We start from the raw sequence: 25749 nt of genomic DNA, 5'->3' as shown, positions 1-25749 counted from the left end.
GAGAGAGAGAGAGAAAGAGAGAGATGTCGGCGGGATTTGCGGCGGCGGTCGACGCACGCGCACGGCAGCTTCAGTCGGAAGCGACTCGCACGCGGAAAGAGGAAAAGGGGAACACAAGGATGGGGATTGAATTCGGGTGTCGGAACTGCGGATCATCGGAAAAAGATTTTGGGGAATCAGGAGCTCGGACAGGAAAGAATTTGGAATGATTTGAGCTCAGCGACGAAAAAGATTTTGAAAAATAATATTTTTAGCGGGTAATTTATTTAGACATATTTTTGGGATGTTACAGGTGGATGGTAAGTAAATAAAATACCGTCCACCCTGAAGTCCCTCGCTGCCGTTGGATCGAACTCGTGTAGCTATGATTTAAATATTCACCGCTTCAAAGTGGATGATTCGCAGTCGCAGATGCTATTGGCGGTAGTCGATCCCCCCGACGAGAGCAACGATTCAGCCGTGGAGCGCCGGCAGCCCGGCACGGCGGACTGCAGCGGCACCGCCGAGCACGAGCGCTCCCAAGCGTTCGCCACGTTCAGGAGCACCTCCACCGTGAGCCAGCTGCCGCGACCCGTTCCCTGCCGCGCGTCCGCGTCCTACCTCAATCTTCCCACGACCACCAGACGCGTGGCCAGTGCCCTGTTCCGTGGCTGTAGGCTTCACGAGTCGCAACATAGATCTCGCGTGTTCTTACTTGCACGTTGCACGGTCCACGGAGCAACACAGATGGGCACGTGCTTGATCGTTGTCGATATCTGCGCATAGATGGACACCATGGTCGCGGGCACACAGCAAACTAAACACCGTTCCGAGCGTAGGTGTAGCAGCCAAGATCTCCTGACCCCATCTAGAGCAGGTTGGCCAATGGCCATCAGCCGGAACTCCTCGATGGTGATGGCGCCGCTGCCGTCGCCGTCGACGTGCAGACACTCCGCACTTGACGATGGCCGTGCAGTCCTCGGCGCTGGCGGCGCCCGCGACGCTGAGCTCTCTGGAGAGCTCGTCCGCACCGACTAGCGCGCACGGCCTCCCCCGGCGGCCAGCGGCCTCGAGCGCGGGCGGCGCCGACTGCAGCATCGCGCCGAGCGCGCCCAGCCCGAGCTCCCCAGCGTTCATCCAGTCCAGGAGCAGCTCGACGGTGAGCCGGCCGGCAGCGCATCGCCCTTATCGGACGGAAAGGGTGGTCATGAGCGCGGGCACAGCGGACTGCAGCGACGGCGCACCTGGCGAGACACCGACCCTTGTCATTGGTGGGGTGACGATAAATGAAATACCGTCCACCCGAGATCCCCACGGCCGTTGGATTGGACTCGTGCAGTCAGGATTTGCATGTGGACTACTCCAATGGCACAAACATTATTGACTGTAGTCAACTCCCCGACGAGCAGGTGCCCGACGTTCGGTCAAATGGGTTGGGCAGTTGGGCTCCTCCGGCTACTTCGAGCCGTGGAGCGCCGGCATGGCGAATGGCGAACTGCAGCAGCGCGCCGGGCACGAGCTCCCAGGCGATCATCACGTCCTGGAGCACCTGCACCTCCACCGTGAGCCGGCAGCTGCGACCAATTCCGTCCCCTGCCGTGCGGCCCGTGCCATACCTCCAGGCTTCAGCTTCCAACCACCACCAGACGACGACAGACGTGGCCACTGCTCTGTTCCATGGCTGTAGGCTTCACGAGTTGCAAGCGTCGTGTGTTCTTCTTGCACGTTTCATGGTCCATGGAGCCATGGAGGAACCTGGATGAAAACAGACGCTTGGTTATTGTCGATCTCAGTACACCACGGGCACACAGCAAACTCAACACCGTGTTCCACGCGTAGGTGTAGCAGCCATGAGCCTCGATCTAGATCAGGTCGGCCATGAGCCTGAACTCCTCAACGGTGATGGCGCCGTCGCCGTCCAGGCATGGCCGCGTAGTTGGCGCAGGCGAGCTCATCCCCGCCGACGAGCGAGCCCCCATCAGCCTCGAGCACGGGTAGCAGGCTGCAGCATCGCGCCGTGAGCTCCCCGGCGTTCATCCAGTTCAGGAACTGCTCGACGCTGAGCCAGCCCGTCGGCGCGTCGCCCTCACCAGACGGGAAGGATGGTCACGAGCGCGGGCACGGCGGATTGCAGCGGCCGCGAGCCTGACGAGGTACCGACCCTGCTTATCGCCGGGTCGGGAACTCGTGAAACGAAAAAAACGTCCGGGGGTGGACGGTAAATAAAATACCGTCCACCCTGGAGTCCCTCGCAGCCGTTTGATCGGAATTGTGCGGTTAAGATATGCATATGCGGCGTTAGGAGGGGATTAATCTGCGGAAGTTATTGACCGTTTTCAACTCTCGGGCAAGGAGCCTCACATAGTGATGTTGGATCCGAACTGTGGAGCCCGGCGGCAACCTCGAGCAGTCGAGCCGTGGAGCGCCAGCACCGCGGTTGGGCTGCAGCACCGCTCTGAGAAGCGCGCCACTGGCGGCGGGGACGACGGCCGCGCAGTCCTCGACGCTGGCGATGCCCACGACGCCGAGTGCCCCGGCGAACTCGTCCACGGCCGCGCAGTCCTCGACGCTGGCGATGCCCACGATCCCGAGTGCCCCGGCGAGCTCGTCCGCGCCCCCGGCGGCCCGGCGGCGGCCTGGAGCGCGGGCAGCGCCGCGCCCAGCGCGAGCTCCCCGGCGTTCATCACGTCCAGCAGGCAGCAGCTCCTCGACGCTGAGCCGGCCGTCGCGGCCAACGTCGGCACGCGACGGCAAGCTCATGCAGAAGCACAGGTCCTTCATCTGGCATCTAGCCTCCATATACAATCCAGGGCCCGTTCAACGTTTCTCCTGATCTTTTACAGTTTACACACATTCCAGTCCACCAGGACAGGAGCCCCAACGGTCTAACAGCAACGTGACATGACACTACTTTCCCGTGTAGACAGGCTTCCTTTTCTCCGCAAACGCAGCCAGGCCCTCAAGGCGATCCTGCGTGTGCAGCAGCTGCTCGTAGCACTCCCCTTCAACAGCCAATGCCGAGGACATGGCGGCGACCTCCATCCCCTGGTTTATAGCCTTCTTCGCCATTCTTATCCCCAGGGGACCCTGCAAGAAAGACAACCAAGGACAGAGTGGTTACAGTACAGGGCGCTGGATTACTGATCCCAATCATTTTTTTCAAGAAACAGGAGGGGATTAGGACCCCCTACTGAATATACTATAAATATATAAAAAGGAACAGTGTTTTACAACAGGCTACCTAAGAAACAAAGAAAGAAGATCCTAATCAAATTACTCCTGCAGTTTTCATTTACTGTATCTTTGATGAATTTGTTCACGCAAGTTTCTAATATATAGAGCCAAGTAATTGCTTAATCAGAACTTCAGAAGTGTGAACTGAAGAACTTCCTGTGCTCAGACTTCAGAAGTCACAATAAGACTGATCCATACTTTTTGAGTTTGACTTCAGTAGTCACAATAAGACTGATTCTTACCTTTTGAGTTATCTCGCGGGCAATATCAAGAGCTTTTTGATAAGCCTCTCCTGCTGGAACGCAATAGTTTGCAAGTCCTGCAATGCAAACACATTTAAGAATCGTTCCAATAAGTAAGCAGGCAAAAAAAAGGTAGCAAAGCTTAGCCTTACCCATCATTACAGCTTCAGCTGCATCACATCTACGGCCAGTGAATATCAGTTCCTTTGCCCTGGAACTCCCCACGATCCTAGGAAGGCGCTGTGTGCCTCCAGCTCTGATTGTTCAGCAAATGGAGGTTATTTTCACCAAGATGATTTATTTGGTCGTGTTGGACGCCCACTCCTCCACGGCGCTGTCCACCCTGGACGCAGATGCCGCCGCCGCTGCGCGCAAGCGTGCGGCCGCCCGGAAGACCGCCCGCGCGGACGCCCTAGCGCGCGCGACGGCCGCCGAGCAGGAAGCCCTGGCCGCCGCCCAGGAGCGCGACGCCGCTGCGGCGCGCGCCCAGGACACCCTAGCCCGCGCCAAGCAGGCGCGCGCTGCTGCCGATGGTGCGCCTGTTGGCGACGACGTCGCCGACGGCGACCTCTCCGACGCCGGCTCCGACCTCTCCGAGTCTCCTGACCTCCAGGAGGCCCTCCTTCACGAGGCCGCCGCCATCGCCAATCTGCACGCTCAGGCTGTTGCTGTGCAGAACGTCTGCGCGCTGATCCCGATGGTCCTCGATGTCAACGCCGGCAACTTCTCCCGCGGGCGCGATCAGTTCCTCCTCACCCTCGGGAAGTACTCGCTGCAGAATCATATTCTGCGGGACAAATCAGCGCCTTCCTACCCCGATTGGCAGCACATGGATTGCGTCGTCAAGTCGTGGATCCTCGGCACCATCTCTGATGACCTCGCCGAGACGATCTCGGGCCAACACTCCACTGCCCACAGCTAGCATCTGGTGCGCCGTGGAGTCGCAGTTCTTCAACAACCGCGAGACGCGCACGCTCCTCCTCGACACCAAGCTCCGTATCTTTGTTCAAGGTGATCTATCCATCACTGATTATTGCAAGGAGCTGAAGAAGATGGCGGAGCAACTCGGCGCCTTGGGCGAGGTCGTCCCCGACCGCACTCTCGTCTTCCACGTCATTCGCAGCTTGAACGAGCGGTTCAAGAACGTCGGCATGCATCTCCGGCGCGGGTGCCCCTTCCCCACCTTTCTCGAGGCCAAGGCGGATCTCCTCTTGGAGGAGATGACGATGGACCCCCAGGCGCCCTCTCAGGCCACGGCGCTGGCGGCCTCCGGCTCGACGCCTACTGCACCCTCCCAGTCGGTGCGCCCAGGTGGCACCGACTCCGGGGGCGGCCCTGCCTCTTCTTCGTCCAAGAGCCGCCGCGCTGCGGCGGCTCCGGACAACAGCAGCAGCAGCATGGCGGGCAGTCCTCTAGCGGCCAGCCCGCCGGCCAGAAGACCGGCTACGGGGTGCCCCGTGGCCCTCCTACTACAACCCTTGGACCGGGTCCATTCAGATGTGGCCCGGGACAAGGCCTCCGCTCGCTGCGCTTCCACCGCGCCCTCACCAGCAGGCGCCACAGCAGGCGCTCCTGGTGCAGCCGCCTCTCCAGCAGCCTGCCCCGACGGTCACCGCCTCGGAACATGCTGGCCAGTGGGCTGGCCCTCCTCCTGGATTCTATAATCCACTCGCCAGGCTGCCTTCCTGGGATCAGCAGTCCCTTGCGTCGTCCTTCAGCACCATGGCCCTGCAGCAACCTCAGCAGCCCACTGATTGGTACTTCGACTCAGGTGCCACTTCCCACATGACCTCTCGTTTTGACTCCCTCTCTCACTTTACTTCCCCGCGGTATCCTACTCCTACTTCAATTGTTGTCGGTAACGGTTCCTTACTTCCCGTTACATCCACTGGCACCACAGTTATTCATCCTTCTTTATGTCTTAATAATGTTTTGGTTTCTCCTCAACTTATTAAGAATCTGATTTCTGTACGCCAGTTTACCATTGATAACAATTGTTCAGTTGAGTTTGACCCCACCGGTTGTTCTGTGAAGGATCTTCTGTCTCAGAACGTGATTGTCAGGTGCAATAGCTCCGGGCCGTTGTACCCTCTTCGCCTTCCAGCTGAGCAATCCTTGGTTGCTGCCTCCGGGTCTTCACTCTGGCACCGTCGTCTCGGCCATCCTGGGCGCGAGGTCCTCTCCACGCTTGCGTCGTCTGGCTTGCCCGACTATAGTCATGATCATAGCTCCACCCTTTGTCATGCATGTCAGTTAGGGTACCATGTGCGTCTGCCTTTTCAGTTGTCATCATCTAGAGCGTCAAATAATTTTGATATTATACATTGTGATCTTTGGACATCTCCAGTTCTTAGTGTAGCGGGCTACAAGTATTATTTGGTCGTTCTTGATGATTGCTCACATTACTTGTGGACTTTTCCTTTGAAGCTGAAATCTGACGCTTTCTCGACACTCGCTCACTTCTTTGCCTACGTGCACACTCAGTTTGGCGTGACCGTGAAGGCCGTCCAGTGCGACAATGGCCGGGAGTTTGACAACTCCACCTCCTGCACGTTCTTTCTCACCCACGGTATTCACCTCCGCATGTCCTGCCCCTACACCTCTCCCCAAAACGGTAAGGCTGAGCGCATCATTCGTTCCATCAACAATGTTGTGCGTTCCCTTCTATTCCAGGCATCCCTCCCGCCGTCCTTTTGGGTTGAGGCGTTGCAGACAGCCACCTACCTCATCAACATTTTGCCCACCAAGACGCTGCAGAAATCCACCCCACACCTCGCCCTCTTTGGTAAGGCGCCTTCCTATGATCACTTGCGTGTCTTTGGTTGCAAATGCTACCCAAACCTGTCTGCAACTGCTCCACATAAACTCTCTCCTCGGTCTACACTGTGTGTTTTCCTAGGATACTCCCCCATCATAAAGGATACCGCTGCCTTGATCTCTCTTCCAACAGATTGATCATCTCTCGTCATGTCATTTTTGACGAGTCATCCTTTCCCTATGCTGAGCATGGTTCCTCTCCCTCTACGGTGGATTTTGAGTTTTTGGATGCTACTGACTTTGAGCCAGCGCCTATTGGTGTTGTGCCCAAGTTTCCCGCTGCAGGTTCCTCCTCCGCACGGCCACGTGCGGCTGCGCCTGATGGTGATTCAGCTGGTTCAGCAGTGCATGATGCGCTCCCAGCTGATTCCTCGCCCGCGGACGCGCCCTCGCCCGTGCTGGGCGTCCTCTCCTCGCCCGCACAGCCACGTGCGGCCCCCAGGACGGACCTCGTCTCTGCACAGCCACGTGCGGCACCGGCTTCTTCACCTGGCGACGTGCCGGGCTCTCCAGCCATCTCGCGCGGCCCTCCGCCTGGCTTCCCGCCGCTGCCCCAGCAGCCGGCGCCTGCTGCCTGGGCGCCTCCGGAGTGCGCCATCACCCAGGTCTACACGCGCCGGCCTCGACCTGCTGCGGCATCGACCTCGGCCACCTCCACGGTGCCCCCGGTCCGTGCTGCGCCCGTGCCCCTGCCGAAGGGTGCTGTTGATGTGCCCCCCCCCCGTGACCAACCAGCACCCAATGGCCACACGGGCTAAGTCGGGCTTCCGCGTCCCTTCGACATATCACGCCGCTCCGCTGTCTCCGATCCCGAAGACCTTCCGTAGTGCACTGGCCGATCCCAATTGGCGTGCTGCTATGGAGGAAGAACATGCTGCTCTCATGAAGAACCACACCTGGGAGCTCGTTCCACGGCCTTCACAGGCTAACGTGGTGACGGACAAGTGGGTCTTCAAGCACAAGTTCACCGCCGACGGGTCCCTGGAGAGGTATAAGGCTCGCTGAGTTCTTCGGGGTTTCACCCAGTGGCCTGGCGTGGATTTCGATGAGATTTTCAGCCGGGTTGTGAAGCCCGCTACTGTGCGGACAGTCCTCTCTTTGGCTCTCTCTCGTCGTTGGCCTATTCATTAGCTTGATGTGAAGAATGCCTTTCTTCACGGCACCTTGGAGGAGACAGTCTATTGTGTACAGCCGTCTGGTTTTGAGGATTCCACCCATCCAGAGTTTATTTGCCATCTCAACAAGTCTCTCTACAGGTTGAAGCAGGCTCCTCATGCTTGGTACAGTCGGTTCGCTACACACTTGCTCTCTCTCGGATTTGTGGAAGCCAAGTCGGATACGTCGCTCTTTGTCTATCAGCACGGCTCAGACACAGCTTATCTGCTTCTATATGTTGATATTGTGCTCACAGCCTCATCACCGGGTTTTCTTCGGCGGATTATTTCGGCCCTCCAGCAGGAATTCTCTATGAAGGACCTTGGGGAACTGCATCACTTTCTGGGTATGCGAGTTCAGCGGTGTGGCCAGGGCCTTCTTCTTTCCCAGCGGCAATTCATGCTGGAAATTCTGGAGCGTGCCAAGATGACAGAGTGCAAGCCGTGTTCCACTCCAGTCGACACAAATCTGAAGGTTGCTGCTGGAGGTGTGCTAGTGGCTGATGCCTCGGATTACCGGAGTCTTGCTGGTGCCTTGCAGTACCTGACGTTCACTCGGCCAGATATTGCTTATGCTGTCCAGCAGGTCTGTCTGCACATGCATTATCCATGAGAGCCTCACTTGGTGGCTCTGAAGCGCATCCTGCGCTATCTCCAGGGCACTCTTGATTTGGGCCTCTTGCTGCGACCATCCACCTCTTCGGATCTTATTGTCTACACTGATGCTGATTGGGCCGGTTGTCTAGATACGCGCAAGTCCACATCGGGCTATGCTGTGTTTCTTGGTGACAACCTCATCTCCTGGTCCTCTAAGCGCCAGTCGACTGTCTCGAGGTCCAGTGCGGAGGCTGAGTATCACGCTGTGGCCAATGGAGTTGCTGAGGCTACTTGGCTGCGCCAGCTCCTTCAGGAGCTTCGTGCCCCTCTTCGCCGCGCTACACTGGTATATTGTGATAATATCAGTGCTGTCTACATGACCTCCAACCCTGTTCAGCATCAGCGCACGAAACACATCGAGATTGATCTTCACTTCGTTTGGGAGCGGGTTGCAGTTGGTGATCTCCGAGTTCTTCATGTTCCGACTTCGTTGCAGTACGCGGATATCTTCACCAAAAGCCTGCCTTCTTCTTTATTCACGGAGTTCAGGTCCAGTCTGAACGTGTGCAGTGGCTGACGATCAGACTACGGGGGCGTGTTAGATTGTATTTGTAGTAGGCCTAGTTGGGCTAGGCGCGTGGGCTTAGCAGCCCAGGAGCCGTCAGGTTGTATGGTAGATGATATCCATGATAGGCAAGGATCTCCTTGATTGGGTGCTGATTCTATAAACCCTAGGACCTCCTTGCCTATATATATTGTACACCCTTGTACCTTGGTTGATCAATCTACCATTCTACCGAGCCATACTTTCTCTCATTAACTACAAGGTCAGTCTTTATGTATAATGGTGGCCTAGTCGAAATCAGCAATCACATTCCATTGCAGGATCGGAAGCGATCAGTTGCCCCCATATGAGCTCAGCAGTTCAATTTTGATAAAATAACATTCACTGATGGGGTTAAATTTACTACTTCACGATCAAGCATAAAAAACTGGGAATCCCAAAGTCAGTGCATTTTGTTTCAGAACATCTTGCTAGGTTGTTCAACCATTTGTTTTAGAAAGTAATGCTCTATGTAGGTTACATCATTACGTACCCAGGTATAATGGCAAGGCCTGTTTCTGGCATTCCAAGTTCTGCATTTTCCCCTGCACATAAGAGTGTAGGTATGCATTTAAATATTCGAAAACTAGGAAATAGTTATCCCACAAGAAGGTCGGAATTTGGTAATGCTCCAGATAAAGGCAACACCACATATGCGGAGATCACATGAAAGAGCCAATTCTAGGCCACCACCCAAAGCAGCTCCTTCAATAACAGCAATCGTTGGAATAGGGAGTGCCTGCTCAAACAAAATGTAATTTGTAAGCCCTGCAAGAACAGCATATGAATATTGAACAAGTATGGCCAATGATAAGAAAAATAATAAATTCTGAGCGGAATGTGTATAGATATGTTGTGTAAAAAAAGTGTATAAATATGTAGTATACATTAATACGTTTCACATTGCTCATTTTGCTGGGAATAATTTTTAGTCCATGTCACATTGGATGTTTGGATGCCAATTAGAAGGACTAAACATGATCTAACTATAAAACTAATCGCATAAATGGAGACTAATTCATGAGATGAATCTATTAAGCCTGACAAATCCATAATTAGCATATGTTTACTGTAGCAAACATTGTCAAATCATGGGAATTAGGCTTAATTTGTCTCGCAAATTAACCTCCATTTATACAATTGGTTTTGTAATTAGCCTGTATTTAATACACATAATTGGTTTCAAACATCCGATGTGCCGGGTAAGTTTAGACCCCGAATCCAAACAGTTAAGTTATGGATGCAAAAGGGCATGTCAAATTTCAGTTCCCCGTACAAACCTCAAAAGACGAGAATATAGACCTCAAGGATCTAGCATTCTCTCCAACTTCAGAAGAGCTCATTAGGGGTGTGTTTAGTTCGCGAAAAAGTTGCTGTAGCACGTTTCGATTTTATTTGGCAACTATTGTCCAACTATGGAGTAATTAGTCTTAAAAGATTCGTCTCGTCATTTACAACCAAACTGTGCAATTAGTTATATTTTTTAACTATATTTAATACTCTATGCATGTATCGTAAGATTCGATGTGATGTGCGTCAGTTAAAATTTTTGGGAATTTTTCGCGGAACTAAACTAGCTTCCTTTCCTGTTAACAATAGTATTGCTATGAGATGCGGCCCGCATGATTTCATTATTCACTATACACGATAGTGATGTTCTTTTAATTCTTGAACTGAGCTAAAGGTCAAAAACAATGGATAGGGGCAAGGAGGCAAGTGTTCCTTTATTAATTATGATGTCAAACAAATTGGTTGAGAAGTTAATGTCATCACAGGATATGCGAACATGATATTTTAACAGCATTCTGATGTCTATTACATTATAAAGGCTTATGGCAATCATTAATAGCTGCTATGAGGAAAGAAAAATATAACAGAAATTCTTAAAGAACTACAGACCCTAGAGTTTCTAGAATTGTCATTCAACACATTCTTTTTGGAAAGTTGTCTTTGAGAACACTCATCTCCTTTGTGGCTTTGTCTCATATAGTTAGACGCTAATCAAGAAACCGACTCCCCTATATGCTGTCTACCCATGAGTCTTTCTTTTCCCCACTCCACTCCACTCCAGCCATTCCTTTTCTTTTTAACAATTAATCTAGCAACACACACAATTATTGCTAAGGGTGTGTTTAGTTGGTGAAAAAGTTTGGGTTTTTGTACCGTAGCACATTTCGTTGTTACCTGACAAATAATGTTTAATTATAAACTAATTAGGCTTAAAAGATTTAGCTCGTGGTAATCAGTTAGACTGTGTAATTAGTTATTTTTTCAACTACATTTAATGCTCCATGCATGTGTCCGAAGATTCGATGTGACGGTTACTGTAGGAATTTTTTTTGAACTAAACGCCCCCTAAACATCAATGTCAGCATAACGCAAAGCTCATCTGTCAAATCCGATGACAGCATTTTGCAACTACTACTCTTTAATCATCTATAACTCGCACATGCACCTACACCACTTTCGCTTGTCTTCTATTCTAACAGAAACTCCTGTTCAAATTGTGTTCCAATGTCCAAGCGAATAAACCCAGCTCACCGAGGAACTCCAGACCTTGAGATCGGCGCCTGCGCAGAAAGCCCCTGGGACTGAGCTCGCAACCAGGACAACCTTCGCCATCGAATCGGTCTGAACCTTCTCTATGGCACTCCGCAGCCTCCTCAGCACATCCCAATTGATGGCGTTCTTGACCTCCGGCCGCTCAAGCCTGAGCTCTAGGATCCCTGGTCCGGGACACGGGTCAAAATTCAAGAATAATCAAAAGAAGGAATTTTATAACAACTCTGAAAAATAAGCGGAGCTTTTAGGAGGAGACAGTGACAGATAAGGTGTCGAGGTCACAGACCGGAGTCGGGTGCCGAGAGCTCCTGGAGGCGGACGGGCTCCGGCTGGGCTAGGATTTGGAAGGCGCGGGCAAAGAAGAAGGAGTGGTGACCGGCGTTGGATAAGGAAGCCGCCGGAGCATGGCGGCCGTCAAGATAGCCGGAGATGGCGAGGAGGCCCCGCGGGCTGCGCATTCGGGAAGTGGGCTGGGGACAGTTGGGAGAGGCGTGTTTGGTGCTACACTGTGATGTGGGAAAAGTTAAAATATTAAAAATATGCTGCTCGTGACCGATTCCACCAGCTACTAGTCGACGTCTCGCATAGGTCCAATAATAAGACACGTGGGAATCTAGCTCCTACTGCGATGAGAACTTGCTCGATCGGTTCGTCGAAAAAAAAACGAACTTGCTCGATCAACTTTTACTGTCAAAGCCAAATACTAGTACTGAAAGACCGCAACAGCTTTGCTCAATCAGCAAGAGTGTTGCAACTCGCAACTAGAAACGTGAATTACAGGACAGTAGCAGCTCGATGGTCACAACTTGCACAAGCATGATGCATCCGAGGATTTTAAAACATTTTGGTCTTGCTGATGCTTTGATGTTGATATTAACCGTCAGTTTTCGCACGCCATCTACGGGTTGAAAATTTCCAAGTTACCTACGACTACGAGCTTTCGGGTACAGAGGAGAGGAGCCGATCTCTCTCAGAAAGAAAAACTGAACCAATGAGAAATTGACATCGGTAAGAGGCAAAGAAAACATCAAGGTCACGTTTTCACTGGATTGATTGATCTGCGCACTTGCGCTTGCTTAGTCTTTCCTGTACCTGCATGGTAATTGGTAATCGAAAAAAAGAGAGCGGAAAATGAGAGATATTTCCCCGCTCGCAACGGCCACTAACGAAAGAATTCTTCTTCCTCCTACAAAATTTACATTTTACAAGACGGCCCACTGAAGCAGACGGGTAATTTGATCCCGTCACGAGGGGCTCGCGATGGCGCAGTTGCCGTACGCCATGCTCCGGCCGACGTCCGCCGGCGCGGCGGGGTCGACGCCGAGCTCGCGCGCGCGGTTCACGTACTCCTTCTTGACGTTTCCCCTCTGCAGCTGCAGCAGCCGGATGACGCTGCGGCGGGCGTCGTGCCGGAAGGGCCGCCCCGTCCCCGTGAACCCGTCGATGAGGTGCAGGTACGCCTCCAGGTCGTGCCGGCAGGCGGGTCCCGCGTCCGGGCGGAGGCACGGCGAGTTCTTGCTGTCGATCCGGAGCTCCGCGCCGACGTGCTGGTACTGCTCCTTCTTGTGCGGCAGCCGCGGCGCCACCCCGGGCACCTTGGTGACCACGTCGCCCGCGTTCACGATGCGCAGGACGTTGACCTTGCCGCTGCTGCTGAGCCTGTCCACGAACGCGCCGTTGCCCACCTTGGGCCCGCCGAAGGAGACCACGGCGACGGGCGGCGCGTCGGGGATGGAGGTGGCGACCTCGTCGGCGACGAGGAGCGCCAGGGCGGCGCCGAGGCTGTGGCCGACGACCGTGATGCTGAGCTCCTCGCCCTTGTACTTCTCCATGAGGCGCCGGACCTCGTCCATGACCTCCTCGGACAGGCTCTTGACCTTCTCCCCGGCCGTCTTGTAGAGGCTGAGGAAGCCCCGCGCCACCTTGGGCTCCTCCGCTCCGGTGTCCGCGCCGTCGCTGCTCTCGCCGTCGAGGGGCACCAGCGAGGCGCGGAGGTTCTCCGCCCACTCGAGGCAGGTGGCGGTGCCGCGCAGCACGATGGCGATGTCGCGGCGGCCCATGCGGGCGACCTCCCGCTCGGACTCGCACACGGCGACGTAGCCGATCCAGTTGGACTGCTGCGTGAGCCACTCGGGCGTGTTGGGGCGCTTGGCCCACGGCGGCATGGACAGCGCGGAGGTGGCGAAGAGGCTGCGCGTGGGGCGGTAGGAGCGGTCGGGGAGCATGAGCCCGCGGTGCCTCGCCGACGCCGTGGGCAGCGAGTGGAAGGCCTGGTAGGCCGCCTGCACGAAGTCGCCGTAGCGGAGGAGCTCGCGGCGGAGGTCGGAGTCGAGCGGGTCGAGGAGCCCCGCCCAGCCGCCTTCCCCGTGGAGGCTCCGCCAGCGCGGCGCGATGGTGGACCTCGGGGACGCGCGCGGGGAGTCGGCGGAGAGCAGCTGCTGCATGTGCATGAGGCTGCGCGGCGACATGTGCTCGTCGGCGGCCGTGCGCGCCCGCATCCCGGGCATGGGCACGAAGAAGGAGAGGTTGAGCGCGTTGAGCAGGCCGTGGCGGACGCTGAGCGGCTCCTGCTCCTGCTCCTGCTCCTGCTCCTGCCTGGCCGCCGCGGCGGCGTGGCTCGCGGGCCTCGGCGGCTTCCCGAGCACCTTGTCGAGGTTGGCGATGTGAGCCCTGGCTCCGTCCGCCGCCGCCGCCGAGGACGAGGGGGGCGCGGAGCTCGCCGAGCGGAGCGCCTGCGCCGGCGTGTTCGGGTTCAGCGGCGACGGGTCCCGGCGCGGCGGCGCGCGCGGCTGGACCGCGGGCGCGGCGTGGCGCGGCGCGGCGTGCACTGGCGCGGTCGTGGGCGCGGTCACCGCCGCTGCGATTGTCATCGGGTCCGTCTGCCTCCTTCCGAGATCCTCCTAATCGAAGCGCTGCGCTGCGATGTGCTGGTATTGTATACCCTGTAGACTTTGCTCACCAGGTCGCCCCCGAGCTTTGCTAGTAGCTAGCTACCGAAATGTGAGGTGACACGGTGGGCGACGGGGTTTTTATAAGCGGGGCTGCGGGGGGCGGGGCGGGGCGAGAATTGTTAATGGAGTGGTTGCCACTTGCGACTCAGAGGGACGTCGCGATTCCGTAGCCCCGAGGACGCGACAAAGTCAGCCGCGGGCGTACGCGCCCGCAGCCCGCTGCGCAGGGCAGGTGCGGGGACGGAACGGACTGACCACCGATCCGATTTGCCACCGCGCGCGGCAACTGCCGCCGAGCCGAGCCGAGCGCCTACCGACTAGTCCGCGCTCGCGACAGCGTTGCCACGCCGGCGGGACGCTGCGTGGTTTACGCGGTGCGTTGGACTTCGCTGCCGCCGCCTTGACCCGGCGAGTCCCTGTCTGCCTGTCAGCTCCTCCGGGCGCCCCGGGCATCGCTGGGCAAGGATCGCTCGGCGACGTCGTGGCGTGGCGCGTTCCTGGTTTGGTCCGGTCCTCGTGGCGTGGGCGGGGCGTGCCGAGGAGCGAGCGCGTGCCCACATGCCGCGCGCGGCTCCAGGTCCGGTCCTGGTAAAATGTTTCGAATCGATGGCAGGGCGAGCAGCACGCGACCGCGCGTGGGGCCTGGATTCACATACGGCCCCGGCCGGGTGAGTGACGCAGGGCTCGCCGACGCAAGCGGTGTTGACTGTCGAATTGCAGGAACAGACGCCAGCTACGATCTTGCAGTTGTGTTGTGTTAGCAGGAGGGTTTCAGAAAAAAGAAAGAAACAGGTTTGGTCTGTCAGGTCAAACACCGTGTTTGCATCCGCGCTGCCCCCCGGCTCTCTGCTGGAATTCAACTCTTTTTTTTTTCTTTCTGAAATGTGGAATTCAACTCTTGCCTCCCGTTCTGTCGCCGGACACGATGGCCCGATCGATCCAGCTCGCCCATTAGCAGACATGTCCGGCGATGTTTAAGCATCGATGCCGATCATTTTGCGGACTAAACAAACCGTGTTCGCGACATGCCGGCGAGCTGGGTCGCTTGGCCATCGAGGCATAGAGGAATGTCAAAGGTTGCACAAGGAATTCTGAAAAGGTCGGTAGGAACTTTTTCCATATGAACGTACGGGTACGGACTGGAGACTGCAGTCGTTGGCCGAAAAATGTTTGAAACGGAACTGAATTTTGAACTGGAACAAGGGTGGTCAGATTCAAGACGGGCTCGCTAATCATTCCGTAATGCGCATGTGGGGACCCGCTCCAATGGTCTAATCTAATCGTCACCTCCGGTTTGGTCTCTGCGTTCCGTTGACAGGGTCCTTTTCCTTTCATCCATCAACAGTTCACCAATCACAGCAGGCTCCATTTCTCTGTCTACAGCGGCTCGTCTGCGTTCCTTGTCCTCCCGACGCCGCTAGTGAAAGCCGTTTTCTGACGAAAGTCCTTTTTCGTGTTATTTTCGCTTCTTTAAATCTCCCTTTTTCCTCTTCTTTTGCAAAAGTACCCTTTTTTTAAAATAAAAAAGCTCTTTGAAGTTAGGCGACATATCAACACCGCAGTACTGTGCCCTGAACAAGATCCGCTACGAAAACACACTGAGTTACGTTCATCTCTTAAAAACCGCTAGGACGAGCGCACGCCGGGGGCAAGTTGATGCACGCCAAAATCTCAGTGGACAGAAACTCCATTAGCAGTAGGCAGCGAGAGGACAAGGTGCTCGAGGCCTTTTTTCAGGTGTGCCGAAATGGTTCCGGTGGCCAATCCACAACCGGCATGGTGGATTGTTAGTCTGGTGGTGGAAGAGCATGGTGGACGGGGACGATAAAAATAAGAGGATAATTGTCAATTCGCGTCGTGAACACAGCTTTGACGTGAGGAACGTGACGGAAAGGGTTGGGGTCAGCTGGGAGCGGTGGCGCGGCCCTCCCGTCCCGGGAGATGGATGAAAGCGCGGGTGAGTTGGCCACGTACGCTAAACACCACACGGACACGGCTGGGGCACTAGTGGGCGTCGCGTTCGTCTCGGGCCAAGTTGTTTAGTTGGCCCCCGGGGGGCCCACTGGCTTGGCCACTAAATTATGATGGCTTTCTTGCTTGAGTAGTATGCTAGGACCAGCTTGCGCACAAAAAAAGAAGGAACTGCTGCTTCTCCGTCCAAAATTTTTATTATTTCTGAAAAAGAAATCCTTATACGGGCGTTGACAAAGTGCCTAGTACTGAAGCATGGTGTAAAGTGTTTGAGTTTTTTTTTATAAAAAAAATCGCTCTCGGATCATGGAGCTTCTCGGATCCAAGAAAGATTACAAACTCCATCTGGCCAGACAAATCGGTGTACCACACCCACACGGGTACATAGTACATGGTACAGCTCGGCAGTCCAAAGTTTGGTGGTTCTTGCGTCGTGCCGTCTTCTTCTTCATCCACGCCGATACGGTCGCGGCGTCTTCTCCGATCGCAACATTTTTCCGGCGATCTACTGCTTGTCTCCTTCCCGCACTCGCAGGAATTCTCGGGCCACACGCCCACGCGGGAGCAGCCACGAAGTCCGGATCCAGTTTCCGATCTCCTCCCCTCCCGCGTGCAGAAACCCCCGCGCGCACTGTGCGTGATCCTCGTGCTGAATTGGTATCCCCGCTCCGCACGAGAGCGCCGGGCTTTTCCGGGCGAATCATGCGGGCGGGTGGCGCCGGCGAGATGGGCACGGCCACTAGTCGCCTTTCCGTAAAGCGGGCGCAAGAGGGAATCGCCACGTTGTCGTGGCGCTGGGTTGTGGTTGGGGCTTCAGGACAAGAAGATCTCGCGGACGGACGCGCTCCCTCCGTCCCTCGTGTTGGGCTCTGGTGCTCTGGAGCGGCAGCGCCGGCGGTGTGCATCAATCTGTGGGGACAGGGCAATGCATCGGGGAGCACCACGGCTCGTCGTGGTTCATCCAGGTCCCACACAGGACGTGAATACGTGATAGGAGACGGCATGTAGATGCTCCGTGGGGGTGGGGCCACGGTAGACCTCCGCGACAATCAAGCAGGAGAAAAGCAGATTTCTTATAGGGCGCGCGTCGTCGCCGCCGCCGAGCTGGAGCTAGGGTTTGGGGGGAGGGGAGAGGGGGCGGCCATGGAGGGTGGGAGGTAGGCGGAGCAACCTTCATGAATCGGGTTGCTGGGGGTGGGGGGCGGCTCGCCGGCTCCCATGGCCACCGGCCATAGAGGAAGGGGCCGGGGGTGGCGGCGGCCCGGCGGTGGAGGCGGGTTGTCCGGCGGAGGGCGCGGCGGCGCGGGAGCGCCGCCGGCCAGGCGGTGCCGGACAACCGGTGGGCGGTGGCCGGCGGCGGGGGCGACGGGACGGCGCGGTGGCGTGCTCGGTTAGTGCGGCGGCGGTGGAGAGCTGCGGCAGGGGCGGTGGAGGCCGCCGGAGCCGGGGGAGGTGGTCGCCGGCGGGGGCGACGGTAGGAATAGAGAAGGAAGAAGAAAGAAGAAAGGAGGAGGGAGGAGGAAGAAAAACAGTAGGAGGAAGAAGATGTACCGTTCGCCGCGACGCTGTGGCGGCGCGCGAGCGCTGTCCAGCGCCCCCAGGAGAAAGAGATCCCAACAATGGCAGAGCGGGAGCACGGCCTTCCTCTGCCCTGTAAACCTTTTCTTAATACAGTGATGCAGTGCTGTAAACTCTTCAAGCATCTCCAGATTTTTTTTGAAAGACCGAGCATCTTCTTCATATAATACCATGAGTTATGGTCCTGCCCCAGCATCCCTAGCTGCCATGGTCAGAGATTCTCTATCCAAAATTTTATTTGTCTTTTATAAAAGTCGGTAGTTTCCTCGATAAAAAAATAATGGACCTGCTCCTACCCCCGCGTGTTCGGGTAAAAAACTGTTGCCAGCCTTTGTGAGATATCTGTGATGACTGATGACTCGAGAGATTTTATGTGAATTTTCTGGAAGCGACCGAAGATTTATGATAAGGACCTTATATTAATACAATAATAGTAGAATATTCAAGGAAAAATCGAGAAGATCACAATTTCTCAGTGTCCCGACAGAAGAATATCGCTTCACTTGTCAAACTTTATTATCTGATGCTAACATGGGACACCACAGCACAGGACGCAGCATTTGGCGGTGGTGGCGGGGCCTGCGGCAGGTCATGGTCCTCTGTTCTGCACGGCAACGCACTGCATATTCGAGCAGGAAAAGGTGCATCACATCCACTGATCCACTAATCAGTGCGAGACCACAAGGGCCTGTCATGAGACACAATGATTGCAGATGAACTTGACCACCCAACTAAGGAGAAACATGTTGCCCACACAGGAATTTCAACTCACTATGAATATGCAACTAGAGATTACAATAGCTGTTCACAAATGCAACGCGTGATTTATAAACAGTGTGGTTGTAAGGTAGAAAAGAATGAAGGTAATGAAATTGCTGCTGTTTGCTCCTTAGGTTGAGAGAGAACTGCAGGTCCTCTCTCTACAACGGTGTTCTTACACATCTGCAGCTCTCTAATCATCTGACCAACGAACAGATGCTATCAGCAAGGGCGTTTGCTGAACAAATAATGCAAATACATTTTTCGCGAAATGCGCGAACGGTAAGTAATAGCGTGTCGTTTACAGGGAACCAAAAAAATCAGGTGATCTTAGGACGAGCAGCATGACGTCTTCTGGTTGACAGGCTGCCCGCGAATCTGCACGGTCGCTGGCCTTGCGTTTGACGCGGCTGGTTGGCTGGCCATCCTGAGAACAGCAGCAAGCAGGATTCAAATTAGAACAATAGAATCTAAATATAACAATGGAATATTGACCAGTTAGAAATGTTGGCTATACCTGTCCTTGATGGATGCGGCCATAGCCATGAAAGCCTGCTCGACATTGATGGCGTTTTTTGCACTCGTCTCCATGAATGGGATGCCCATCTCGTCAGCAAACGCCTGAATGGTGTTGTTAATCAATTTTAAATGTCTGAACAAGCCCTAGGGTGTGGTGAACATGAAGAATTGCAGATGACGTCATGATCTATTCATGAAATCTGGAGAACTTACCTTCGCTGTCTCAGTTGCCACAACTTTGTTGGCAGTTAGATCACTCTTGTTCCCAACAAGAAGCTTGTTAACATTGTCGCTTGCATAACGGTCAATTTCGTTCAACCACTGCTTCACGTTGTTGAAGCTATCTTGGTCTGTAACATCATATACAATCTGCAACCAATCAAAAGATACAAATGGTATAATCAAATGATCAAGATGGTTAAGAAGTTTCAGAAAGACAGTTCAGACGGTCAACTTACAATGATTCCATGAGCTCCTCGGTAGTAACTGCTAGTGATTGTCCTGAAACGCTCTTGCCCAGCAGTATCCCACTGCAACAATTACAAAACCATGTCAGTTGAAGAACTGCACAGTAGTTATATCATAAATGTGTTGGTAGAAAAAATCTGGACTGTTGTTTGTTGCTATGTGAATTAGTCTATGGCGTTCTCTCAACATTGATGCATAGTTCTGTAAGTTTGTTACCACTCAAATTACAGTTCTAGATTACATAATTTTAACAAAACCAATCTGTGGAAGATGTATTGTCACTACTACATATTCAACAACAAAATCTGACTCATCTATAGATTAAAAATTCTCCTTCAAATCAATATCATGTCAGCTTGCAAAACAGTAACAAATGTTCAACACCCTCAAATAACAAGGACAGACCAAGAACATCCCTATTCCCTACAGAAGTTACGATCATGCTAGTTGCTTGAGATAGATAATTAGTCATTTGTGCAATTGTACTAATGAAGCAACCTCGAATCAATATGCAATAGGGTATATGAACAGTAGAGATATCATTTCCAGTTGGAGAACATTGGTTCATCTGCTAATTAGTGTGAGGACCTATGCTAAATCACATTCAAACTTATTTCCTACACGATTAGCCAACATATATCTATTTTACTACAATGGCTACGATGAAAAGGTATAACTGAGTATAGCACAGTAGTCTTACGATTTGAAGCTTTATGGTCTTCCCATCTTGCTCTACTGTCCGAATTTTCTGTAAAAATGTAAAAAAAGAAAAACTTATTGCTAGGCCACATGCAAAACTTAACTAAAAAATATGAATTATTTTCAGAAGTATGTAAATGAATTTGATATGCACTTACAAAATCAACTCCGATTGTGCTGATGTAGCTGTCCAGATATGAATCATCCTAATCATAAACAAATGGTGTATCAGTAACATCCACATTCTAAGCAAGAAAATATTCAGTACATTAAGCTTCAACGATGACATGTTAATATAAGTAACTATTGTCCTGCATTAGGAAACTTCGAAAGAACCTCTCCATGATGCCGACACTTATAAGTTATAACCAATATTTGTTTGGCTGCAGTTGTAAGGTTAAGTCAAACAGTGGATATTTTTTTCCAATGTACATTTATTTATATTTCAAAAACTACACTGGAGAAATCCACCATTGCAGCATAGAAGTATCAACAAGTAATCATGAGAAGGGATAGGAGTTCTCACCGCAAATCTGAGAAGCAAGCAAGACTTCCCAACACCAGAATCACCAATAAGCAAAAGCTTGAAAAGGTAGTCACTGAAATTGCAGAAAGGAAAACAGGATTAAGTAGTGCATTACATTAACAGGATGCATTGCTAGCAGACCACGGTGGCTTCCATCACTTCACCAACAAGATAGAATGATCAGTATCACAACAAGAACATGCTCATCTAGTCCTATTCAGAATCGTCTAGTCCAAAATTTCAGTGTTTCGTCCAAAGAAGGTTTTGAAGTATGCATGTCAAGAAGGAGACCAATCTACCATGTGTTGTGCACAAATGACATACATTTCTAGTTTAGATTCCGTTAGTAGTGAAGTTATTAGTCTATCTGATGGTGGTTCAGCAATGCTACTGTCAAGATATTGGAAACAAGGTAATACTTCAATATTTGCCTACTCAACAATTTAGACATGTACTCGTTCCATATTGGGCATATATTGAGAGAAAAATTCTTCTGTGACTAAAACAAAATAACTCTAGTGCTGTTTACATAAGTGCAACATATGCAAACCTTCGACAAATGAAGGATTTTTCAGCATGTGTTCATGCAGAAAAAGAGGCCACCGCAAAATACAAACAAAAATTATATATAAAGCAATCATGATTGAGTTCCCATTTAATTCTCCCCAGCTCCATATTTTTTTAACCCACTAAACATATGCCTAACACAAGATTGCATTCTGGCCACGCAATACAAATCAAAGCATAACTTAAACCGAGTAAACACGCCATCCTCAAGCTAAACAACATTTTTTTTTCCATGAAATCCTAATTTGGAACGCAGATCCCCAGATCCAGATCCAATACTGCCGAGGCCTACCAGCGCGCACCTGATTAGAACCCCGTAAAAGTTACAACCGCATCCACAGCAGGGGAGCGAAAATCCAACAAATTACGGGAGCGAGAGATTAAGGGGGAGAGGAGGATCGGAGGCCTTACTACTCGGGATTCATTGTCGACTCAAATCTGGCGGAATCGGTTGCCGGCGGCGGTCTCGAACGGAGATGGAGGGATGTCGGTCCGAACGAATGATCTGGGTTGGGGGCCGAAGGAAGAGACGCAGGGAGGCAGGTGGTTGGAGAGGGAATTCAGTGCCTTTGGGCACGTCTTACCTTTAGCTTCGTCTCGAGTGTCCATTCCGCGTCCAATGGAACGCGTCCATGGTTTGCGCGTTTGCTTCGGTGCGACCGAGCCCGGGCACACGGGCGGCCGGGCGGGGCGGCCGTGCTGGCCAGACAACGTGTTCGGTTTGACCTCCGTGGTTCCGTGCGTCGGTGCCCGGCACGAGTTTGCTGGTAGTACTTCATCGCTGGTGATTATATTTTTTTTAGAGAATCAATATATTTCAAATTTAATCAAATTCATACAATAAATTACTAATATTTATAATACTAGATAAGTATTATTGGATTCATACTTTACTATTCACTGCTATAAATCTTTACAATTATTTTATAATTTCGACCAAATTTAAACGTAGTTTGACTCTCTGAAAGAGTTGGAATAACTTACAATTTAAAATAGAGGGAGTAATTGCTAGTATGGCAAATCTAATAAACTCGCGTGAAGCGCAAGACGTGCGGCTAGGGGTGCTAAAGGGCTGTCAAATTTAACCTAGACAATCTAAAGACTGGGTTCTAAAAGAGCCGGACTCTGATCATATATAATTTTGAGCTAAAAAAGTAAATGCTAAGTTGGGCTATGAAATGATGACTAGGGCCATGACCCATTACTATCCTATGTGCGGCACGATTTGCATGATAATATGATCGGACGGTTGAAATACCTATTCGTATCCTGGCTGCAAAATAGAGACCCGACGAACAGCTAGCGCTCTCATGTTGACGAGTACATTCTCCGTCTATAAAAATGCAATTAGGGGATCCATGCTGATCAAATTATTTCAAATTTAACTAAATTTATAGTAAATAGTATTAGTGCTCATATCTCCAAATAAATTTATTATAAAAAATATATTTTATAACTAATCTAATGGTACTTATTTTATCTATCTATACTATAAAGACTAAATATTCAAAACAACTGAAATTCTTTTTACCAAGATTAATATAACAATACCCCTCATGGTGACCCAACAATTGCATGCATGAATCGAGAAGGGCCCATGGTGAACCTATCAAAATTGCTAGATGCAAAATGAATCTACCGTTTTTTTTGTTTTGACTTGGATGGCTTCTTGCTTGATTCGGCTTCATGACTTGTGTTGATACTGTGTTGGCTTGTTATCCAAGTGACTTGGCAATATCTTTCTCCACTTGGACTTGATGCAGGGAATATATCATGTGCAAATCAACTTCTTCATGCAAACCGTGCAAATTTCAATCTGGGCCACCGGATCAACATCTAAGAAGTATTAGAGGATTGGATAATTTTATAATTAACCGACTGCCTCTAATCACACTTTGCAATCCCCATTCCACTCCCCCTACGCGCCCGCCGCGGCCTACTCGCTCGCCTTCGTGCTGAAGCGGAGAGCCTGGCGGCAGATTTGTGGATGGAGTCACGTGGGGAAAGTGTCACGCCACAGGTTAACCTTATCCACCCATCAGGTCAACAGATTTCAGTTCTAAATGGACCGTTTCTCATTTGTCCAGCTCTAAATGGACCGTTTCTCATTTGTCCAGCTCTAAATCGTCTGTTTCTCATTTGAAACAGACCCGGTGGCCCATTAACCTTACTATTGTGGGTCGGGCCAGAAAGCCAGCGAGTCGACCCAGCCCATTCTCATTTTGAGACGACTCCAGCGGTAACGGCACAAGTATGCCGAGGCAGAGGTGCACCTCCCGACAATCTGTTTATTCGTGCATTGTGGGGGAAGGACCGAAGGAGGACGTTCGGCTTGGCAACGCTGAAGAATAGAGGAAGCTAGAGGACGTGCAGGCCGGCGTGCCTACCTCTCCACCGAGGCGGGCTGGAGGCCACTGGCAGTCTGGCACCCATGCGTGTGGCCGCTGCCATGGTGGAGGAGGTGGACGCTCTGTGAGTCGACAGTCAAGGAGCGCCCGTTCGCCGTCGACTTCCTCGGGCGCCACCTGTACCAGATGCAGCGCCAAATCAAGGACGTCACGTGCGTCTGCCTCATCCTCTACGAAAACATGACGCCTTTCGATCCTCTTTCCTGCAAGTGTCTTGCTTCAGTTGCTTGTGATCTGTGAATTTGGCCTTCTTCACATGTTGCTTCCTGGATCACTTGCGACCTTTGCTGCTCTTTCTGGATGTGCTTGGAAAGCTCCATGGGTAACTCTATGCCTGTCTCTAGGAATGCTCTTTGTCAGAAGAGAAACGACAAGTTTGTCTTGCTACACTCCCTCAAACGCATTTGTGGTTGCTTCAACTGTATACAGCCATGTGAAATGTGTATGATAATTGATAAGTCAACATTTCAGCAAATCCATGGTTGTTGGAATATTGGGATTACATACACGAATTGAACTTTATTATGCTGCATCAGATTTTCCTGTCTAACCTATTATTGCTTTATGTCTAGAATGTACTCTGCAATAGGTATTCCCTCACTGATTGTAAGTCTTATCCTACGTTCCTAGGTTTAAACATCAGTGCAGAAGGCATCTCCTTTTTTCTTTGAAGAAAAAAAAGGCATATCCCATTTTAAGGGCCAAGTTCCCCCTACTTCACTGCTTGCCTCCTTGCTTGACCGTGGAGAGCTCCCCCGCTGCCAACTTGTCTTCGGTACTCGCATCTGTGGTTACTGTAGCACTCCTGTAAAGTCTTATACTCTGATGTCGATGCGCTATCGAGATTGAGCTGCGATTAAATTTCCTGGTAAAATTTCTAAACTCCAAACAGAACTCATACTAGCTAGTATCTAGTAGTAGCTATCAGGATCAAGATGTAGAAAGGAGAATAATCAACAAGCTAATGCTTAACATGGGGCATTTGTTTGGTGGTGTTAGGTCAGGGACTCAGGGCACCCATTGAATATCACGGATCCAATAACTCCCTCGAGACTTCAGCACAGATGTAGCAATCTAGCAAAGTGATGTGCGTTGGATACATGGTTGAACATGGGGAGCACTAAACCCTTAAACAAGTTACCATGGAGGAAGAGTTAAACCTATCAACCCGAATAGTTAACAGGAGCATATGAGGCAAAAAAAGGTTTAATTGTACATAACAATAAATTCTGCTAAGCTAGAACTTCTAGACAACATTTTGTAGGAATAGACTATCCTTCGGTTTCACCATCATCAAACTCAGTTGTAGAACCAACCGCTCCAAAAAACTGAATTTTCAGTAGTAGCAAGATGATTTGTTGCACATGCATCAGCATCTGCTATTTTTTGACAAGAATCTCAAAAAATCATAACTCCTCAATCCTCAACCTCCTATATCCTAACAGTATCATCTGAACTTGTAGAGGCAAATTTTCCCTATTTCTGCAATTAGTAGTAATCAGAATAGGGAACTAAAAAATGCCTAAAAATATTGCATATTTCTTTTTTATACTTTACCAGTAGATGTCATTTTATGTGATTAATAGCCCCCTTGTGGACTCTGACCTCTTCAGCAACAGTTTGACATCTTGCAGTTTCAGTGAGATAATGGCGTCTATCATTTGGATCAACCTACATAACACAATATTGTTAATTATAAATAAAAACAAGAAAGATTGCGCTTGTCCAAACACCAAACAGATCTTTTAGAAAAAACAACAAAGAGAAACTTACTGAGATGTCACCCACTTGCTATAAAATTCCCAACCTGTCCTGATTGGCATCTAAAACAACACAAAGACTTTGCATATGCTTCATCCACAAAAAACAAAAACTAATAAAAGGAAAACCAAATGTCATTTGGGTTGTTGAGAGGGAGTATAGGAGTGCATGTTTAGTGTCCTTGAGCATATGCAATCTTCTTTAATTATATTTGTACTGACAAAAGCAAATATGCGTCATTGTTTGATTGCACCAGAGTACATGAATTACACCATATGGAATGCATGTATAGTGAATGCCATAAAAGTTTATATCTTACCATATAATATAGTAATTCGTGGGAAAGCATGCAA

At 51.4% G+C, this 25749-nt stretch overlaps 3 protein-coding genes and 1 pseudogene across 6 annotated transcripts; all 4 read right to left on the bottom strand.

The window, feature by feature from the left end:
* Positions 1-659: 659 nt before the first annotated feature.
* On the bottom strand, positions 660-1143 carry LOC120653671 (annotated as a pseudogene).
* A 1618-nt stretch (positions 1144-2761) lies between these two features.
* LOC120656666 (probable enoyl-CoA hydratase 2, mitochondrial) lies at positions 2762-11695 on the bottom strand. 4 transcript variants are annotated; one of them, XM_039934832.1, is made up of 9 exons: positions 11476-11695; positions 11169-11353; positions 10205-10213; positions 9908-9973; positions 9276-9366; positions 9121-9172; positions 3608-3711; positions 3456-3532; positions 2762-3066 (listed from the first exon to the last, which is right to left on the bottom strand). In XM_039934832.1, exons 1-9 carry the CDS (start codon positions 11645-11647, stop codon positions 2887-2889), a joined length of 936 nt encoding a protein of 311 aa, XP_039790766.1. In that variant the 5' UTR covers positions 11648-11695; the 3' UTR covers positions 2762-2886. The 4 variants fall into 4 exon arrangements, with proteins under 4 accessions (XP_039790766.1, XP_039790767.1, XP_039790768.1 ...); XM_039934833.1 differs by having other exon boundaries at positions 2778-3066; positions 11184-11353; XM_039934834.1 differs by lacking the exons at positions 9908-9973; positions 10205-10213 and having other exon boundaries at positions 2778-3066.
* A 506-nt stretch (positions 11696-12201) lies between these two features.
* On the bottom strand, positions 12202-14359 carry LOC120656664 (phospholipase A1-Ibeta2, chloroplastic-like). The gene has a single exon (XM_039934830.1). It carries the CDS (start codon positions 14057-14059, stop codon positions 12434-12436), a length of 1626 nt encoding a protein of 541 aa, XP_039790764.1. The 5' UTR covers positions 14060-14359; the 3' UTR covers positions 12202-12433.
* Positions 14360-18435: 4076 nt separating this feature from the next.
* Positions 18436-21907, bottom strand: LOC120656665 (GTP-binding protein YPTM2). Its single transcript, XM_039934831.1, has 8 exons — positions 21639-21907; positions 20661-20733; positions 20293-20340; positions 20136-20183; positions 19426-19497; positions 19181-19336; positions 18966-19069; positions 18436-18875 (listed from the first exon to the last, which is right to left on the bottom strand). Exons 1-8 carry the CDS (start codon positions 21650-21652, stop codon positions 18779-18781), a joined length of 612 nt encoding a protein of 203 aa, XP_039790765.1. The 5' UTR covers positions 21653-21907; the 3' UTR covers positions 18436-18778.
* Between the last annotated feature and the right edge of the window lie 3842 nt (positions 21908-25749).

Source organism: Panicum virgatum, chromosome 1N (genome assembly GCF_016808335.1).
Source record: "Panicum virgatum strain AP13 chromosome 1N, P.virgatum_v5, whole genome shotgun sequence".
NCBI lineage: Eukaryota > Viridiplantae > Streptophyta > Magnoliopsida > Poales > Poaceae > Panicum > Panicum virgatum.
This window is presented reverse-complemented; position numbering and strand designations above follow the sequence as displayed.

Bases quoted from the DNA above. Each gene is read 5' to 3' on its own strand.
- LOC120656666 (XM_039934832.1), bottom strand. From the start codon at position 11,647: ATGCGCAGCCCGCGGGGCCTCCTCGCCATCTCCGGCTATCTTGACGGC. The intron at 11,354-11,475 runs GTCTGTGACCTC...GTCCCGGACCAG, and splicing joins GCTCTCGGCACCCGACTCCG to GGATCCTAGAGCTCAGGCTT. The intron at 3,712-9,120 runs GTACGTAATGAT...CTGAACAATCAG, and splicing joins GGCCTTGCCATTATACCTGG to AGCTGGAGGCACACAGCGCC.
- LOC120656664 (XM_039934830.1), bottom strand. From the start codon at position 14,059: ATGACAATCGCAGCGGCGGTGACCGCGCCCACGACCGCGCCAGTGCAC.
- LOC120656665 (XM_039934831.1), bottom strand. The intron at 20,184-20,292 runs GTAAGTGCATAT...ACATTTTTACAG, and splicing joins GCACAATCGGAGTTGATTTT to AAAATTCGGACAGTAGAGCA. The intron at 19,070-19,180 runs GTAAGTTCTCCA...AACACCATTCAG, and splicing joins TGGCAACTGAGACAGCGAAG to GCGTTTGCTGACGAGATGGG.